Here is a 19,192-nt window from a genome sequence, read left to right as displayed (position 1 = left end):
AGATTTACAAAGCACTTTCCTCAAAACTACTCTGTGAGATAGTGCAAGGATTATAATGAATAGCTTCCAGTTAATAACAGCATTATGTGTGGTTTATTAAAGAGTTGTTCCATTCACAAAATTCTAGTTCCTTCTCCAAGGAATGTACTTCCTCCTCAACTTGCATACAAATGTAGAAAAGGAGTCTCTTCCTTATTCCTGGATGTTTGCTTTCATCTAATGAATATTTGCTATGACCTTTCCCTAGGAGCTTTCCAACTCTGTCTTCCACGTAACTGCCACCTGGGGTGGATAGTTCTTTCAGATTAGGGATAGAATTGACCTTGGAATTCAATTTTAAAGTTGGTAGGTGGTACATTTGAAGTTTGCTTACTAGTGAAAGTGGGGGGAAACTTGGTTTGTTTTTTTTTGTTTTTGTTTTGTTTTTTTTTTACCAATGACACTTCTGAATTTATGATATCAGCTGGAGTTAAAAAAAGGATCAGTCATTCTCGATCCCCTGAATCTTCCACATCCTCCCCCTTTCTTGAATTGTATTTACACAGTCTTTCCCAGAATTTCATGGTGTTGCAGTCACAGTAATGGTGACATTCACAGGAGTATCATTAGGTTCCAGGGGTGAGCCTGGGGTCGTGGTTGACATTGGGACTTCACCTACAGAGAGAATACATGAGAGACTTGAGTCAGGAACCTTCGAGGGCAACCTGGTTCTCAGGTCCTCAGGAAAGACAAATGCCCGGTCATCCAAGATTGCAATGTATGCCAAGGTAGGAAACTCATAGAGGCAGTCAGACGCAACCTTGGTGAGTTGTGCTCACCTGCTTGCATCTCTGGATCCACCATTGCCCTCCTGTCCTGGGGATTCCCCCTGGCACTGGTTCTATCCCTGAAGGGGAAAAAAGGAGAACAGCGGCAATAGTTACTGTTAGGGCATTCCAGTTGGAAGAGAGTCCATTTATTCCCATCAACCAACTGACTGGAAAATCCACACTCACGTGGAGAACAGCAGCTGGCCCAGTTCTGTAAAAGGAAAAGCAGCCATCAGTGGAGACATTTAGCCACAGCATCTTCAGCCCTAATTTAGCACTATTAGAATCAGTGGAGGGGGGGATGGGCCAAGGAGCAAAGAGCAGTGAAGGCCCAGATCCAGAGGCACAATTGGCATGTCCTTTTCCCACCCTTCTGCTAGGTTGGAAGTCAGAAGAGAGGAGAGCATCTTTGAGACGACAGTCCTTCCAGGGAAGGGGCCGCTAATACAGAGGATAGCTGAGTAAAATAGGTGAGGGTGAAAGGAGAGCCTACATCCCTCCTTTACTCTAGCTTGGGGCACTCTCTACCAAACTCCCACTCACGAGGAAAAGTCTCTGGGTGCCGAGCAGCGTACTGGAACACCAGCAGAGAGGCCACTGTAGCCACTACCATCCCAGCGCCTGCCGCACCCAGCACAGCAGGGTAAGCATTGAAAGGAGGATCCACTGGAAGAGGAGAGAGCAGATTTTTGGAATAGGTAGTAGGTGCTCCCTTCCAAGAGCTAACAGAAGAGTTCATTGAACTCCAGCGTTAGCTCCAGGGTATTCCATTCCCAGTTATCTTCTTGCCTGCCTTTGGAATGTGGAGAAAACTCATATAAATAACACATTTATTCAGTAGTTAATGGTTCACCATTCTACTAGGTAGAGAGTACAAATAAAGATATGATCCCCATTTTACAGATAAGGAAACAAAGGCTCAGGGAGATAATTTCCTCAAAGTCACTCAGTTATTAAGTTACTGAGTCAAATCTCTGACCCAGGTCTTTGCATTTCCAGCCCAGTATTCTTTGTACTGCCCAGGACTACTCTGAAGATGGCTATAAAGATCAGGTCCTTCCCTAAGGAAGTAAAAGCCAGGTCTATTTGGTTGGGTAGAGAGCTCTTAAGTCTCGGTCATGTGAATCAATAGCCTAGCTCGGAATTTCTTTGGGATTTCAGGGTTGAAGAAAAGGGCTGCTAAGTCAAAGACTAGAATTCCCATAGTCCTTGTCACATCAGAAGTGAGTGTACTTAGGTGTGACCTCAGGGTGAGGAAGGGAAAAGAAAGAGCTGAGAACCTCCAGGGAGAGTAATCCAGGGAAGGAAACAAGCGCCAAACAAGAACTGCCTGTGGCCACAGAAGGGGAGATAGGCCAGTATGGTCCTTGAACCAGGTTCCAAGTGAATATTTACTGTAGTAGTGGTAGCAGTAGTAATCCTTGTAAGAACTAGTGGTAGTAGTAGTTGTGGTAGTATAGAAAGGATTAACTAAATTATTAATAGCAATACCTGAAGTTGGGATGAAAGGTTTGAGCAGGATGTTCCTAATCACTTAAGTCCCTTCAAACCACTTAATGAAAGGGAGGATGAAAGGATAGGAGCCTCTAGTAGCCTGCCTTATAAAGTAAAGGGCTTTGGAGACTTTCCATGAGACGTTGGTGTGGCACATTTGTACCTTTTAAGAATCGTAAATCTGGACAGCTAAGGATCCACACAGTGAATTTGCCCTGCCTTTTTTCCTACCTATTCGTGGGAGTGGGCAGATGGGAAAGCACTGACTTTAGAAACAGCAAATCAACAGTGGTAGAGGACCTAGACAGCTCTGGAGGAAGGACCCAACTGTTGAGTTCTCTCTTCATTTTGAGCCTTGTGCCTCTTGGAGAGGGCAGCAGGCAGGAGAGGAGATGTATCTTGTCTCCCTTCCCACTCCAGTCAGTAATATCTTGCAGTACCCAAGGACATGGTATAGCTTCAGTGTTGGGAAGAGTTAAGAGCTGGGCAATCCTGCCTGAAGAGCCTATTCCATCTCTTCCCTAAAAGGCATAGCAGTAACAAGGCCAAAATTTCAGCTGTGCTCAAAGCTGGAGACATAGAATCTAGGTTCTGATTCATTCAGATAGTACACAGAGCAGTGCCCTAGTCCAAAAGTTCAGCCACTCACAGCTGGAGATAGCGAAGACCACCAGGGCCTAGCATCCAAGTCATGTACCCTAAACTGGGCTGAGCCCCCTGTTCATCAGAGATGTTGACTTCACAAGGATGAAAGAAAGGGAAAAAGAAAGAGAAAGAAGAAAGAAAGAAAAAGGAAGGAAAAAGGAAGGAAGAAAGAGAAAGAAAGGTAAAGAGAAAAAATAGAGAGAAAGGAAGGATAGAAGGAAAGAGAAAGAAAGAAAAGGAAAGATGCTCCCTTTGCATGCTTCTTACTTACAAGCTCTGGTTATCCACTCTTCCTTCTGACTGCCTATATGTGAGAAGGTGCCCTGGGGTTGGTGGCTGTTTGATGCCATTTTACTTTGTTCTCTTGCTTTGAGTTAATCTTCTGGTTGACCATTTAAATATAAATATATTGAGGAAGGTTTATGAGTTGTAACTGAACTGTGAACTTGGGGAATTTACTTATCACCTGGGGGATCCGCAGGAGTGGAACTACCCTAACCTTTATATAGCACTTTGTGGTCTGCAAATCCTTTATGTAATCTCATTTGCATCTCACAATGCTACTAGAAGGGAGGTATAATGTAGAAATAGTTTTACTTGTTAAGTGGAAGACAAAGACAGTGAATGGGGGATTGAAAGGCAAGAAGGGGACCAGCTTTCTAGCCTGGGTTCAAATCCTGCATCTTCTACTGGCTAGCAATGAGGGAGACTCTACTCATGGGCATCTCTTTTGGCCCCACTCTAAAGATATGAATTACAGACCAGTTGCTGAGTGACATCGGTGGAGAATGGGCAGCTTTCCTCATGGCTCCTCAAACAAAACAAACTGCCCCACAGGGGAGGCAATCAAAGCTCAAAGACACGGTGACTGTCCCTGGTCACATAGCTATGAATTGGCCGGTAGGGATTTGAACACAGGTCTTCCTAACCAAACGGAACAACCTCCACGAGGCTGCACAGCAGCTACCTCATTGCCAGCTGCACACGTCCAGACCCCTGGGATCTAAGAGACCGTACTTAGCCTTTGCCTCTCTGTGCTGGAGCTCAGGAGCTCTGGGGCCTTCCGTGCCTCCCAGTGAGGGAGGGAGAAGAGCTACTGAAGGTGACTTCCAATGCCCGAGGGAGAGAAGATCCCCAAGGTTGGGGGGGGATGGGTAGAGGAAACTGAAGCTGGATCTGGGAAATGACATGAGCCCACTTTATTTAAGGGCAGCGAGGTGGCACTCCGCTAGGAATCAGGGAGACTCATCTTCATGAGTTCAAGTCCAGCTCAAGATACTTACTAGCTGTATGACCTGGGCAAATCGGTTTACCCCATGCCTCAGTTTCCTCATCTGTAAAGTAACCTAGAGAAGGAAATGGCAAACCACTCTTCAGCATTTGTGCAAAGAAAACCCTAAATGGGATCCTGAAGAGTTGGATGCAAATGACAAATGACAGCACATTTACATTGCAAAAACTATGTGCCAGGCACCGGGCCAAGAGCTTTTACAATGATTATTTCACCGGATCCTCACAACCACCCTAGAAGGTAGGTGCTATTATCATCCCCATTTTACAAAAGGGGGAACTGAGGCAGAAAGTGGTGCAGTGACTTTCCCAGGGTCACGCAGCTAGTAAGCGTCCGAGACAAGATCTGCGCTCGCTCGTGTCTTCCGGTCCATCCACGGCTCTGTCTAGCTGCCCCTATTTCGACAACAGGGAATGAAAGGGGCGTGAGTGCGGAGTTTCCTGCGAAGGACTTGGGCAAGGCTGGGGATGCCATGATGGGGAGAGGAGGAGGCCCAGCACCTGGCGTCTTCACCTCAGAAGGGTGCCCAGCCGTGCGGTGATTCAGCGCCCAGACGCGGAAGGCATAGAGCACCCCGGGGTCCAGGCCGCCCAACCGCCGCCCGCGGCTCTCGGGCTCGATATCTGCGGCGGCTCTCTCCCACACTCCGGGCTCGGAGCCGGCCGGGCTCGCCCTCCGCTCCACCAGAAAGCCCGTTAGGTTCCCGGGGCCCTGCGTGGCCCATTGCAGCCTCACCTCGCTCCGATGCCTCCCGTAAGTCAGGCTGCTGATGGTGACATTGGGCGGGGCGGGGTACCCTGAGAGAAGCAGCAAAGAGAGGCCGAAGGGAGGTTAGGAGGGAGTCTGCCGGTGCGCGCGCTTCTCATCCCGCAGCTTCAGCAATGCACGGAGGCACAGAATGAGGCATTTGGCGGGGCGCTGGGGTCACTGAACCCGGAATTGGGACATTTGTTTCTAAAATTGCATAAATTTCTTTAAAAAAAAAATGTATAACCCTTACTTTCTGTCCTCCCAACAACTCCGAGATGGAAGGGCAAAGACTAGGCCAATGGGGGTTAAGTGACTTGCCCAGGGTCACACAGCCAGGAAGTATCTGAGGTCACATCTGAACCCAGAACCGCCCACCTCCAGGCCTGACTCTCTATCCGCCGAGCCACCCAGCTGCCCCTAGCTGTGTCAATTTCAGCAAACCATTTCCCCTTTTAGGGCAAGTTTACTCATCTGTAAAATAAGGGGGTTGAACGATGATTATCTGGTCTACCATAGACACAGGTACCTTTAGGGAGGAGCGAACTGCTCTTCCCTTGGATGGGAGGGAGCCCAGTTCCATTCCATTCCCTTAGATTTGAGAAGCATTTACTAAGCACCCGTGGGCCCACCCCAGGCTGGGTGCTAGCATACCGTTCTTTAGGAGCTTACAAGGGGGAAGGCTCTTTCTTTGTGTCTGGTTCAGACCCTCCCCAGCACTCCTGCCCCAGTCACTCACGCTGAACCTCCAGGAGGGTGCTGTGGCTGGCATTGCCCAGGGCATTCTGAGCTAAGCAGTGGTAGACGCCACTGTGGTGGGCAGGGTCCGCGTCGTGGAGGATGAGGCTGAGCCGGGGGCCCCTCTGCTGGAGGGTGTAGTGGGGAGGATTTGGCTTCATGGGAAGCTGCTGGGGACCCAGCCAGAGGAGCTCAGGAGGTGGGCGGCCCCCCAGCAGCAGACAGTCCAGCCAGGCTTCCCTTCCCTCCAGCACCGAAACATGAGGTTGGTCAACTATCAGCCGAGGGGCTTCTGCAGAGATACAGAAGGAAGGGTTGGTGTCATAACCTAACACTACCTTTGAAGAAAGAAGAAAAAAGGAGAGGAGGAGGAGGAAAAAGAAGAAAAGAGGGGGGATGAGGAGGAGGAAAAGGGCGAGGAGGAGGAAGAGAAGGAGGAAGAAAAGGAAGAGGAGGAGGAGGAAAAGGAAGAGGAGGAGGAGGAAAAGGAAGAGGAGGAGGAAGAGGAGGAGGAGGAGATATTGCATGGGATTTTTAAAGATTTGGAGTCAGAAGATCTGGTTTCAGATTCTGATGCAGACAATTATTAACCAAATGAGATAGCCACTTAATTTGTCACGACCTCATTTTCCTCATCTATAAAAGGGAGATAATCTTCCCACATTACCTCCATGTGATTCCTCTTCTTCAAACATTATTTATTGGCCATGATGTATAATGACCGTGCAAGACCCTTCAAGGTTCAGGTGAGATAGGTAAAAGAATAATTAGAATACAGTCCTGACCCATGAGGAGTTTATCTTGCAATCTCAGAATTGATGGGCACTGCAGTTGTCATCTAGTCTTACTCATACTTACATAAGACTCCTTGCTACAAAATCTCCCCAGAATGATTGTCCAGCTGCAGGCTGAACACTTCCAAACAAGGGGAACCCATTGCTTCCTGGGAGAGACTATTTCATTTCTTAATAGCTCTAATGAATAGGAAGTTTTTCCTAACACCAAGGTCCAGATCTGTCTCTGTGAAAATTCTCCTCATTGTCCTCAGTTCTTCCCTTTGGAGTCAAACACAATTAATCCAAACCCTCTTTTACATGGCAGACCTTCCAGTGCTTGGAGAGTACAATCATACCATCATAGTCTTTCTTCCCTTCCCCATGCTAAGCATCCCTCATTCCTTCGACCTATCCTGAGATGACCTGATCTAGTAGGGGTGTACTAAGGTGTAGACATCTTATCTTCTTATACATATATCTACATACATCTTAAATTCCATTTGATAAATTGTTATTCAGTGTATAATATGTTTAGCTAGGTAGCTCAGAGAATGAGAGTACTGGGCCTGGAGTCAGGAAGATGAGTCTTTCTGAGTTCAAATCTCATCTCAGATGCTTACTAGCTGTTTGACCCTGGGCAAGTCATTTAACTCTGTTTGCCTCAGTTTCCTCATCTGTAAAATGAACTGGAGGAGGACATTGCAAACCACTCCAGTACCTTTGCTAAGAAAGTCCCAAATTGGGTCATGAAGAATCAGACATGACTAAAAAATGATTGAACAATTGAATGTTCAAGGTCCATCTCCCACTCCCAACTTCAGTTAGGCCCTGGGGATACAAAGATAAATATGACATAAACTCAGCTGTCAAGAAACTTAGATTCTAATACAATGAGAATATTTGTAGAAGGAGGAGTAACAACTCAACGATTCATAATCCTTTTCAGTTTACAAAAAGTTTTCTCCCCAGTGACACTGTTTATAAAAGTGATGCTGATATGGGGACCCTGGGGCTTAGAATGAAATAATTTGTTAGTAGTCACATAACTAGTATAACATGTAGCCTACAACTATCCCACCACAAGAACAACCTAAGGGAAGTGGTTGCAGCAATGGAAGAAAAGTCTTGGGCATTTGGATCACATAACTTTGTAAAACTTATGTGGAAATTTGTTATTACATGTAATTGGTAATAAATAAATAAATAAATATGCATTTAAAAGATGAATATATACAATCAGTAGTCCAATAAAAAGTCTTGGATGCCAGATACTGACTTGCTGTAGGATGCGGGGACACACTGAGCAAGAGTAAGTCACTGTTGCTTCAAAGGTCAGAACCCTTCACTCCATTTCTGAGCCATTCTTAGTGCATTGACAACCAAATTTCTGAGATTTCAAGAATCTCAACTGGTACAGTGCCACTAACTATATAAATTTACTGATGACCAAAAAAGGACTATCACTTTTGCAGATATTGCTTCAGGTCAGATGCATATTGTTCATATCTCTGAAATGGAAGAGATTACATGAATAGAAGAGTCTTTTACACAACTGGATATAGATGGCATATCTGAAGAGGAGCAAGAATATCCCATCTTTGCCCATTTCTGTTTGCCAATTGATAGAGAATTCACCTACTAACTATGCTCCTAACCCCTTGATAGAATGGAGTTAGGAACAGATATCTGGGCAAACCAAGGAGAGATTTGTTTCAGAATGATCCTGGAATAATATCCCACTTGTTTATCTTAATATATGTACAAAAGGGCTCTTGGTTAAGGATAATTGGAAACTGAATGCTACTGTATCAGGGCAAATGTCAATTTTGGTTTTGGTCATTAGAAAATTTAAACACAGTGGAATCTTGCATTGTCTACTCCTTAAGTCAACTATGTCTGTAACAAATGTGATCTGCTATAGAAAATCATCTGGAACAACTTGCCTTTCCCCTCTGCCCTTTACATATCTGTCTAGGATGTCATTGATGGAGAATGGGTGTTGAACTTGAAGTGAAGGAAAGGCTTGTTGGAATCCCACCTTTCCAGTACCTGCTAACTCATCACAGACACACAGATTGTGCCACAGATCGATTCTTACAGAATATTGCACTATACAGATTAGCAGATAGTCCATATATGTACTATATATAGAATAGGAAAGGAAATATATTTTTGATATATATGTATTTAGATATATAGAGGACAGGACAGGACAGGACAGGACAGCATAGGATAGGATAGGACAGGACAGGACAGGACAGGACAGGACAGGACAGGATAGGATAGGATAGGATAGGATAGGATAAAATAGGACAAGACAGCATAGGACAGGACAGGACAGGACAGCATAGGACAGGACAGGACAGGACAGGATAGGATAGGATAGGATAGAATAGGATAGGATAGGATAAAATAGGACAAGACAGCATAGGATAGGACAGGACAGGATAGGATAGGATAGAATAGGATAGGATAGGATAGGATAGGACAAGACAGGACAGGACAGGACAGGATAGGATAGGACAGGACAGGACAGGACAGGACAGGACAGGACAGGATAGGATAGGATAGGATAGGATAGGATAGGATAGGATAGGATAGGATAAAATAGGACAAGACAGCATAGGATAGGACAGGACAGGATAGGATAGGATAGAATAGGATAGGATAGGATAGGATAGGACAAGACAGGACAGGACAGGACAGCATAGGATAGGATAGGACAGGACAGGACAGGACAGGACAGGATAGGATAGGATAGGATAGGATAGAATAGAATAGGATAGGATAGAATAGGATAGGATAGGATAAAATAGAACAGGACAGCATAGGACAGGACAGGATAGGACAGCATAGGATAGGATAGGACAGGACAGGACAGGATAGGATAGGATAGGATAGGATAGGATAGGATAGGATAGGATAGGATAGAATAGGATAGGATAGGATAAAATAGGACAGGACAGCATAGGATAGGACAGGACAGGACAGGACAGGACAGCATAGGATAGGATAGGACAGGACAGGACAGGATAGGATAGGATAGGATAGGATAGGATAGGATAGGATAGGATAGGATAGGATAGGATAGGATAGGACAGGACAGCATAGGACAGGACAGGACAGGATAGGACAGCATAGGATAGGATAGGACAGGACAGGACAGGACAGGACAGGACAGGACAGGACAGGACAAGATAGGATAGGATAGGATAGGATAGGATAGGATAGGATAGGATAAAATAGGACAGGATTGGATAGGATAGGATAGGATAAAATAGGACAGGACAGCATAGGACAGGACAGGACAGGATAGGATAGGATAGGATAGGATAGGATAGGATAGGATAGGATAAAATAGGACAGGATAGGATAGGATAGGATAAAATAGGACAGGACAGCATAGGACAGAACAGGACAGGATAGGATAGGATAGGATAGGATAGGATAGGATAGGATAGGATAGGATAGGATAGGATAGGATAGGATAGGATAAAATAGGACAGGATAGGATAGGATAGGATAAAATAGGACAGGATAGGATAGGATAGGATAAAATAGGACAGGACAGCATAGGACAGAACAGGACAGGATAGGATAGGATAGGATAGGATAGGATAGGATAGGATAAAATAGGACAGGACAGGATAGGATAGGGAATCAAGAAGGCTTTATAAAGGGTACAATATTTATGCTGTGCATGGGTACTTTAACAAGTAGAAAGGGGGCAGGCCATTTTAACCTAGGGTAGAACATGAGTAAAGGCACAAAGGCAGAAGTGCAGGCATTTCCAAACTGGCAAGGGTAGTTTGGACAAAGTATAGATTATCTAAAGGGGAAGAAGAGGAGGAAGAAGAGAAGAAAGAAGATGAGGGGGAGGAGCAGAAGGAAGAGATAAATCTGGAAAGGCACAGTAGCAACAGATTGTAGAGGGTCTCAAATGTTGTCTTAAAGAGTCTGGACTTCAGTAAGTATAGAATTGAAGTATTTTGGACAGGGGAATGTTGATCAATCAATCCATCAACGTTAAGTGTCTACTATGTGCCAGGCAATGGGCTAAACACTAGGGATACAAAAAGAACAAACAATAGTCCTTGCCCTCAAGGAGCATTTAGTCTAAAAGGGGAGACATTATACAAACAAATATGTACAAAGCAAGCCATATAGGGGTTAAGTAGAAAATAGTTAATAGAGGGAAGGCGCTACAATTGAGATGTTGGAGAGAACTTCCTACAGAAGGTAGGATTTTAGCTGGTACTTTAAGGAAACCAGAGAGGTCAAAACATCTGTGATCAGAACTGTGTGGTAGGAAGTTAATCTGGCATTGAGAAGAGCTAGAGGAGGGTGTCCCTGGAAGATTGAGGAACCCAAGCAGGGGAGTGTCTGACACCCCACTGAGTGATCACCTATTCTGCTTGTTCATATGATTATAGCTTTAGGGCTGGAAAAGACCTTAGAGGTCATTTTGTCCAATGCTCTCATGGCACAGATGAAGAAACTGAAGCCCGTAGAAGTGAAGTGACTCACGCAGGGTCATATAGGTAGAATAAGGCACAGCCAGGATTCCAACCCAAGTCCGTTGTCTCTCAATCCATTGGTCCTTCCACTGGGCCACATTACCTCCCTGTTACTTCACGCTGGCTCTGGACTAAAACTTTTGGCCTCTGGGATACAAAAATTCTTGTGTGAACTTTCGATTGTAATGAATCTACTTGAACTATTTTCTTGCATTTATAGCTCTGACACTGATAAACAGGAAGGAGAAGAGAAAGGAAGACCCAGAAGCTGAATAGGAAAACAAAATCCACTCCCAGCTTCTAAAAGAGCATATCTGAAAGCTCAAAGCAAGTAGGGAAGCTACCCAGATTAATGATGGGTGATAGAGCTGGGGTTTTTAAGAGCCCCTTATTGCCATCACCCTGCTAATGTGCCCCAGCCCCCAGCCACAGCCCCAGCCTCCTCCAAAGCAGCTACACACCTAGCCGGAGTCTGCAGTCTGGGTCCGGGTTCCGGAGGGGATGAGTTCCCCTACAGGTGAACTCTTTGCCGGCCAACCCTTCATGAGCCCTCAGGAGCTGGATAGCAGGAGAGGAGCGACTGCTGCCCAGTAGCTGTTCCTCAGCATCATACCAGGTGAGTGAGCCTGAAGGCTCCCCCCCGGGCCACTCACAGCTCAACATAACAAATTGATCTCTTGCCATAATTGGGGTAGAACAGGTTGGGGTACTGGTAGGCTCCCCTGGAAGAACAAAGGATGGTTCAGAGTTTTTGAATGGGGAAAGCTGCCAAGGGAGCAGGTCTGAGGCTAGCCTCCCCTCCTATTCTTCCACGGTTACATTTCCCCAGTCTGATGGAGTATCCTAGAGTTCAGGGCTTCCTTACCAAAAGGACCTGAGGTTGGACCCAACTGCTGTTCCCAAAGTGCTCTCACCCTACGGTACTAAGAGCCATCATATTCCCTTCTCCCAAGCCCACGATCCCTCATCTTCACACCTCCTCTCGTCCATCTTCAATTCAGGGATCCAAGCCCCTGGACTCCTACGTCTTCCCCTCTGTCCCCCTCCTCTTGCACTGTATCCCCTTTTCCTAACCACCATCCCTTTCCTTTAACACTCACAGAGGGTAATCCTACAGAAGACAGGTTGAGCCAGAGCAGGATGCTGGGCAATGCAGCTGAAGATGCTTCCATTGGGCAGATGGGTTGACAAATGGGTCCAGGTGAGGTTGGTAGGGGCAGAAGGACTGGTACCTTCAGGTCCCTCCCACTGTAGCTGGGCTTCTGGGAATCCCCCAGGCCAGGAGCAGTTTAGGACCACAGCCCCAGTGTCAGGGAATACAGCACAGGTAGGCTGCCCCTGAGGAGGATCTAGGCAAGGTGGTTGGAGCATAGGGGAGAAGGGGTAGAAGGAAGAGCAAAGGTAACACACCACCTAGCTTTAGCTAGAGCCTGAAATGGCAGATTGGAGGAAGGGAAGGGTATATATTTCTCACCCTTCCCTCACCCCAGATTCCCACCGAGGGATAGTGGGCATGGCTGAATTCTGAGGAAAGGAGAAATGAGGAATTAGAGAGAAGACTTTAATCAGAACCCCCAAGGACCCTGAGAAGTTCCTGGGGACTCCCATTCGAGGACAAACACTAACTGTCCCCAATCCTTGCCTTTTCTCAGCAACTGTGGATTTGGAAACAAAGATGCCTTTTTTTGTTGATTTTAAATAGGCTTTGTCCTCAGCCCCCTGCCCCTAATCCCTTCAGCATCATGGAGTGGATTATTCTTTAGGAGGGTGATTTTCTAAACTCCTCAACTCTCCATATCCTCTTTCTCATCCCTAACTTTAAATCACCCCCTTTTGTCTACCTCATCTTCCCTATACCTTCCTGGGGGTCAGTTTGGCTCTGCAAGCCTCCCTTCCTCCTTCCCTGGGCTCTGTCTCTAAGTTTAGGAACATAGAGCTCCATTCACAGCCCCATTTCAGGATTTTGCCCTGTTCTCAGGGTGCTCAGGCCCACCCTAATTTAGGACTGTGCAGATATGTGGGTCTAGGAGCCCCAGAAGTGAAACTTAGAAATCCCTGTAGCAGCAGGGGTGGGAAATAAAATGAGATCCTAGAAAGGCAAGAGGGGTGCTAGATTACATCTGCTAGGTTCTAGAGAACTGAATAGAAGAAAAATGGGTCTATTCTGAGTTCACTCACAGAAGATGGTGAGTTGGATTGTGGCCTGGGTATGGGTATCCAAGTAGCTGTTGTGGGCCAGACAAGTGTAGTGGCCAGCATGGGACTGGTGGGCCCGAGCGATGATGTAGGTGGGCCCAGAGTAGACCTGAATGTGGTCATGCAGCCACACGTAGCGGCTGGGGGGGTTGGAAGGAGCCAGGCAGCTCAGGGTCACCTCCTCCCGTTCACTTGCCCAGTAGCTGTCCTCACTAATCGCCAAAGGCTCCACTGTGATCATGGGCTCGTCTGGGCCATCTGTGGGGAGAAAGGAGAGGCGTTCAGGTCCTTTCCTCAAGAAATAACACAGAAACGTCAGGCTGGGGGAATATAGTCAATAGGGGCGGGATAGAAGTAGGAAGGAATGAGGGTATGAATGTGTGTGTGTGTGTGTGTGTGTGTGTGTGTGTGTGTGTGTGTGATATGAAAAATGGCCCTGCCAATCTTCTCTACCCTGTGGAGATTCCTTATAACTCTGACCTACGATCTCTCTCCTACATCCCCTTCGAAGGTACGGTATACACAGGAGACCCAAGTCCAGTGAACCCCTCTAACTGTCAGTGTGAGGATTGACCAAGGTAGAAAATTACAAATGAGAAGCTAATAACAGATATAGAGCAGAGTTGCAGACTTCAGCTTTGTCCTGCTTAGAAATAATGTTTTGAATATTCCTTACAGACCCTATGTGACTATCTCCAGGACAGAAGAGACTTCAGAGCCCATATCTCCAAGTAGTCCCATAGCCCTTGCTTGAAGAGCTCAATAAGTGGGGGGATCTACTGCCTCCTGAATCAACCAATGTCCACATTTTGGATAGCTCTAATTGTTAAAGAGATTTTTTTTCCTTACAGTGAATCTGAATTTGCTTTTGTGAAACTTCTAGATAGTTCTCCTTGTTTTGGTCTTTGAGGCCAAAGAGAAGGAATCTAATCCTGCTACAACATATTTTTTTAAACCCTCACTTTCCATCTTAGAATCAATACTGGGTATTGGTTCCAAGGCAGAAGAGTAGTAAGGGATAGGCAATGGGGGTCAAGTGACTTGCCCAGGGTCACACAGCTGGGAAGTGTCTGAGGCCAGATTTGAACCTAGGACCTCCTGTCTCTAGGCCTAACTCAATCCACTACCTGCTACCATATTAACACTGCTTCAAAAATAAGAAATACAGCTGCTGTGTCTCGTCTTCTCTCCCCCTCATCCCATGCCCCCAAAGTCTTCCCTTCTCTAGGCTTAAACATCCTCAATTTCTTCAATGAATAGATCTTATTATCCTCATGGATACGATATCATTTTGAGGGTCCTTCACCATACTAGTTGCCCACTTCTGGATTTTCTCCAGTTTATTAATGTACTTCCTAAGATCTGATGCTAAGTTGAATACAACACTCTAGTTATAGTCTGAACAGAACAGATGTACATTGTTGTATCCCTCCATTCATTCCCTGAATCTTGCTACTTCCTGGCCTTCCCTCTCTGGTTCTATGATTTATTGGATCAACCCACAGGCAAATTTTCCAGGCATTTTCTCTGGCTTTGGCCCATGCTTAGAATGCTCTGCCTGACCAACTACTGACTTCTCAAAATTCCAGTGTCTTCCCTTTGATAATTATTTCCTGGTTATCCTGTATACAGCAGGTTTGTATTTATTTGATTGCTTATTCTCTTCCCTATTAGATTGTGAGCTCCTTGAGGGCACGAATTGTCTTTTTCCTCTTTTTATATGCTTAGCACATAGGAGAGACTTATTAAATACTGATTGATTGATTTTGCTCCATTTAGTTTAGCTCTTGAAACCTCAGTCTAATCATCCTCAAGTCCATTCAAACATCCAGGTTTAACAAAGTATCTCCAAGCAGGCAATATATGAGGAAGGGACCATCAATCAGTCAGTCAGAAGCCATTTATTAAGGTCCCATTATGTGCCAAGTACTATGCTGAGGCCTGGGGAGAAAAAGCCAAAATAAATAAATAAATAAATGAACAGTTCCTGCCCCCACAGACCTTATAGGGGAAATGATTTGGGGTCACAGCCTGAGAATGTCCTGGGGCCACTTGGAACTGATCCACTTGCCTGCAGACCCCTCTACTCTGTACTATTTTCAGATGATTTTTTCTGATTTGCTGATCTGATGGCCCTGCCAACCTTCCTTTGCAATTTTAAGTCACTCTAATCTGCTCTTAAGTGTCTCTGTCAAATGGTGCTAAGTGTTTTCCCCTCTTTTTCTGCATATCCTTATATTTTTCTTGTGCCTTTCTGCCAGATGAAGGTTGGTTCAAAACTCTACCTTCCCTATGAAGCCTTTCTTTATCCAACTCCACTTCAGGGCTCTCACAACACTATGGTCACATCTGTCTTCAACTCATGCCATGTTTGACTTTGTATTATAGATATTTGTGTATATAATTTATCCTCCTACTAAATTTAATCTCCTCATCTAGCACTGTGCCATGCACATTGTAGGTGATTAATAAATGTATTGGTTCATTGGTTGGTTGAATGAATGAATGAATGAATGAATGAATGAATGAAAATAATGAATGACTTCATTGAAGACTGGTCCTTTGAGTGTTACCTGGGCTTCCTCTCTGGGATAACTGACACGGAGAGGAAGGTTCTCAGGACTTGTGTCTGGGTGGGGGCAATGGTTTGGGAAAGAATAAGATCCTCTCCTTTTTACCGACTTACAGATGACATCCAGGTAGACTCTCTCGCTGTTGAGTCTGTTGACCTCGTTTTGAGCACTACAGATGTACCAGCCAGTGTGAGTTCTATTCACAGGTTCCAAATGGAGTGTCTGCTCAGATCGCTCAGTCAGAGCCCCTTGAGATCCCTGAGGCTCCTGATGCTGCCAGGCAAAAGACACAGGTCCTGTGCCCTCTCGAATCACACATGCCACCACCAGGGATGCTCCCTCCACTGGGGATGGGCTACTCAGCCGCACCCGGGGCTTGGACACAGGCACTGGTAGGAGGAAAGGAGCTCTTTCATTACAGATGCAGGAGTCTGTTGCTCAGGCTCCTCTTTTTGTCCCATATCTTCTACCCACTTCTATCCCACAATTCTAGCTCCCTCCCCTCCATAATCTAGTCTTCAGCGTTTTGGTTTTCAAACATTTCTTATTCTAGATACTGGTAGGGAAAGGGTAAGAGGGTGGTACCCACTCTATGTAGGGCAGCTAAATGAATCACGTGCAAATAAACACAAATAGCATGAAAGCCCATTTAAGACAGAATTGCAGATTAGCAGCAATCTTAGAACCGTCTATCTTTCTTCTTTACTGGACTCATGTTCCTACTCACCCAAAACAGACAAAATGATGTATGAATAGGCAGTATGGAGTTCTCCACCAGCTGAATACAAGGCCTGGCATAGGAACCTCCCCTGGGCTGCTATCTGAAGTCCCTCCAACACCAAGCTACTGTTCCTCAGGCTTACAGCCCCCAGAGCTAGAGCCCCTGGCTCCACCTTGACCTCAGCTCCATTGGTCACAGCTATAGGCTGGGGGGTCAGGGAACCTGGTGGAGTAAAGCTCCAGAAGACCACCAAAGGAGTAGAAACTGAGGTACATGCCAGCTCCAGGGAATCTCCTTTTATTCCTTTGACAGGCACCTCCCTGGACGGAGCACTTAAAGTTGGGAGAGGCTCACCTGGGGGAAGAAAAAGGACAAATCAGAGCTCCTGGGTACTGTTGGGTTGGCAGCATATCTTAGCTGTTAGGATGTTAGGATCATAGCTTCAAATAATTTTCAACTGGAAAGGGATCTCAGAGACTATCTAGTTCAATGTTCCTTGAAGCATCCCTTCTATAAAATCCTTCTCCACTCCCTTAGAGGCAACATGGTTTAACACCAAGGTCAGAAGTCAGAACAACCTGGATTCACCTTTCCATTTTGCTTCTAGCTTTCTGTGTGAGAGGTCACTTAACCTCTGGGTCTCGGTTTTCTTATCCGCATGGAAGAGATTTTTGACCCAAGATAAAGGGCTTTTAACCTGGGACTTATAGATGGATTTCAGTGGATCTGAGGTCTTATATAGGGAAAAAATATATATCTTTATTGTCATTAATCTTTAGTTTCCTTGGAAATCCTGTATATTTTATTTTGTGCATTCAAAAATTTCTGAGAAGGGGTCCATGACACAAAAAAGGATTAAGAAATCCTGGCTTAGATGATCACTAAGACTCCCTTCTAGCTCTCTCGATCTATACTCCTGCTTTCTACTATGTAGACCCTGTAAGACCAAAACTAGAGGGAAAAGACTAAAATGGAAGAGGGAAAGATTTAAGTTCGATATCAAGAACTTTATGATGGTGGTAGTTTTAAGACAGTTATTGGGACAGGTGCTCAGGGAAGGCTTCCTCTCTGAAGAAACTTACATTGTAATTCTAGGCTACTAGAGAAGCTTCCCTTATTTTTCCCTTGAGGCAATATCAAGAACTATAGGACTCCTAAGGATCATTTAGAATTATATTAGAGGGAGCAGATAGGTGGCTCAGTGGGTAGAGAGCCAGGTCTAGAGATGGGAGGTCCTAGGTTCAAATCTGGATTCAGACACTTCCAAGCTGTGTGACCTTGGACAAGTAATTTAAACTTCCCCCTACCCCCCTTCCACCACCACCACCATTGCCTAGCCCTTACCACCCTTCTGCTTTGGAAACAATAAACAGTATTGATTCTAAGATGGAAGGTAAGGGTTTTTTTTTTTTTTTAATTGTATTATAATGAGTCTATGTAGTAGCCAATGCCTGGAGAAAACTGAATCTTAGAGTTGGGAGAGACCTAAGAAGTCATCTTGTCCAGCCTCTTCCTGAAAAAGAAATCCTCCTACAACATGCCTGATAAGAGGTTATCCAAATTCCCATTTACAGACCTTGAGATCTTCAGGAACCAGTGATAGTGTTGAATGGGAAGCCTTTCATTCCCAAAATTTCTCCCAGCCCCTTGCCTCCTACCTCCCAACAAGAGATGGCTTGATGTCATCTCCATCACAGCTCAAGGGAAAACATGGTATAAGTGCCCTCAATTTAATAATTAACAAAATATTTGTTGAGGTATGAGTCTGTACTCTTCCCCAACTTCCTCAAAAAGGCTCCAAGCTCTGACTTTGAACTCTTGATTCTCTCATAGCTTCTAACTTCAGGTGTAGAGCAAAAAGGTATTTCCCATTCTTTTCCTGTGAAAGCCATTTTTCCCTTTTGATCTCTCCACTTAAAGTCCTTACCCTTCCCTTATTCCTGTCAGTATCAATTAGACTGCCTGTCTACAAAGCACTTTGAGATCCTCAGAGAAGGATCCAAGAAAGGGTCCTCAGTGATATCACTTCCATGGTCTTTTCTCCCAAGGCACAGAACAAGCAGTGGAAGCATGAAGTAGAGAAAAGAATGAATGAGATATGGATGGAGGGAAGTGAAACGGAAAGAGAAGGGAACAATATCACAAGACAAATCTTGATATCCATTTTACAAGAATAGTGAAGATGAACCCATAGTTTATGGAAAGAATATTAGACTGAGAATTGGGAGACATGAGTTCTCTGTATTTTCCCCTCCTTGGGCCTTAGCTTTCTCATCTATAAAATGGGAATGGAAATAATAATCCACAACCTGCCTGTTCTATGGTCTCATACAAAGTATGGCTACCAAATTCTGAGGTCTGATCTATTTGGTTCATATGGAATATGAAAGGCAAGTTCTAGCAAATGGCGGTAATGATTCTGGATCAAGGAAAGGGAGACGGTGCCAGGTGGGCAAAGGATAGAATAAGGCTTGAACTTGGGGAAAACCTATATCTTGGGGTGAAGGGAAGTTGATCATTACTCACCTGAGCTCTGCAAAGGGAGCTGCAGTAAGAAGCAGAAAAATAGGTAAAGGTACTTGGTCAGCCCACCAGCCATGGCTCCATCACTCCCAAGGAACTTCAGCCAAAAAACTTTAGGCTCTACTCCCCATCCTAGGCTCTCTTGCCCCTTGTCCTAGGAAC

The 19,192-nt window shown here is 45.3% G+C and overlaps 2 protein-coding genes across 2 annotated transcripts in view; one reads left to right on the top strand and one right to left on the bottom strand.

Moving 5' to 3' along the window:
• Positions 1–70: 70 nt before the first annotated feature.
• VSIG10L2 (V-set and immunoglobulin domain containing 10 like 2) lies at positions 71–19,106 on the bottom strand. Its single transcript, XM_056826125.1, has 12 exons — positions 19,034–19,106; positions 16,514–16,861; positions 15,900–16,175; positions 13,196–13,471; positions 12,118–12,366; positions 11,479–11,739; positions 5,726–6,016; positions 4,740–5,036; positions 1,353–1,475; positions 996–1,020; positions 819–886; positions 71–654 (listed from the first exon to the last, which is right to left on the bottom strand). The coding sequence occupies exons 1-12, from the start codon at positions 19,104–19,106 to the stop codon at positions 560–562; spliced, it is 2,382 nt and encodes a 793-aa protein (XP_056682103.1). The 3' UTR covers positions 71–559.
• Positions 4,996–19,192, top strand: part of LOC100016216 (40S ribosomal protein S4) — a 124,003-nt gene continuing 109,806 nt past the window's right edge. The window contains exon 1 of the mRNA XM_056794578.1: positions 4,996–5,008. The gene's annotated coding sequence lies outside the window, so the exon portion shown is untranslated. The remainder of the gene's footprint in view (positions 5,009–19,192) is intronic.

This window comes from Monodelphis domestica, chromosome 4, assembly GCF_027887165.1.
Source record: "Monodelphis domestica isolate mMonDom1 chromosome 4, mMonDom1.pri, whole genome shotgun sequence".
Classification (NCBI taxonomy): domain Eukaryota; kingdom Metazoa; phylum Chordata; class Mammalia; order Didelphimorphia; family Didelphidae; genus Monodelphis; species Monodelphis domestica.
Note: the sequence above shows the minus strand (reverse complement) of the source record. Positions and strands in the feature narration are given on the sequence as shown.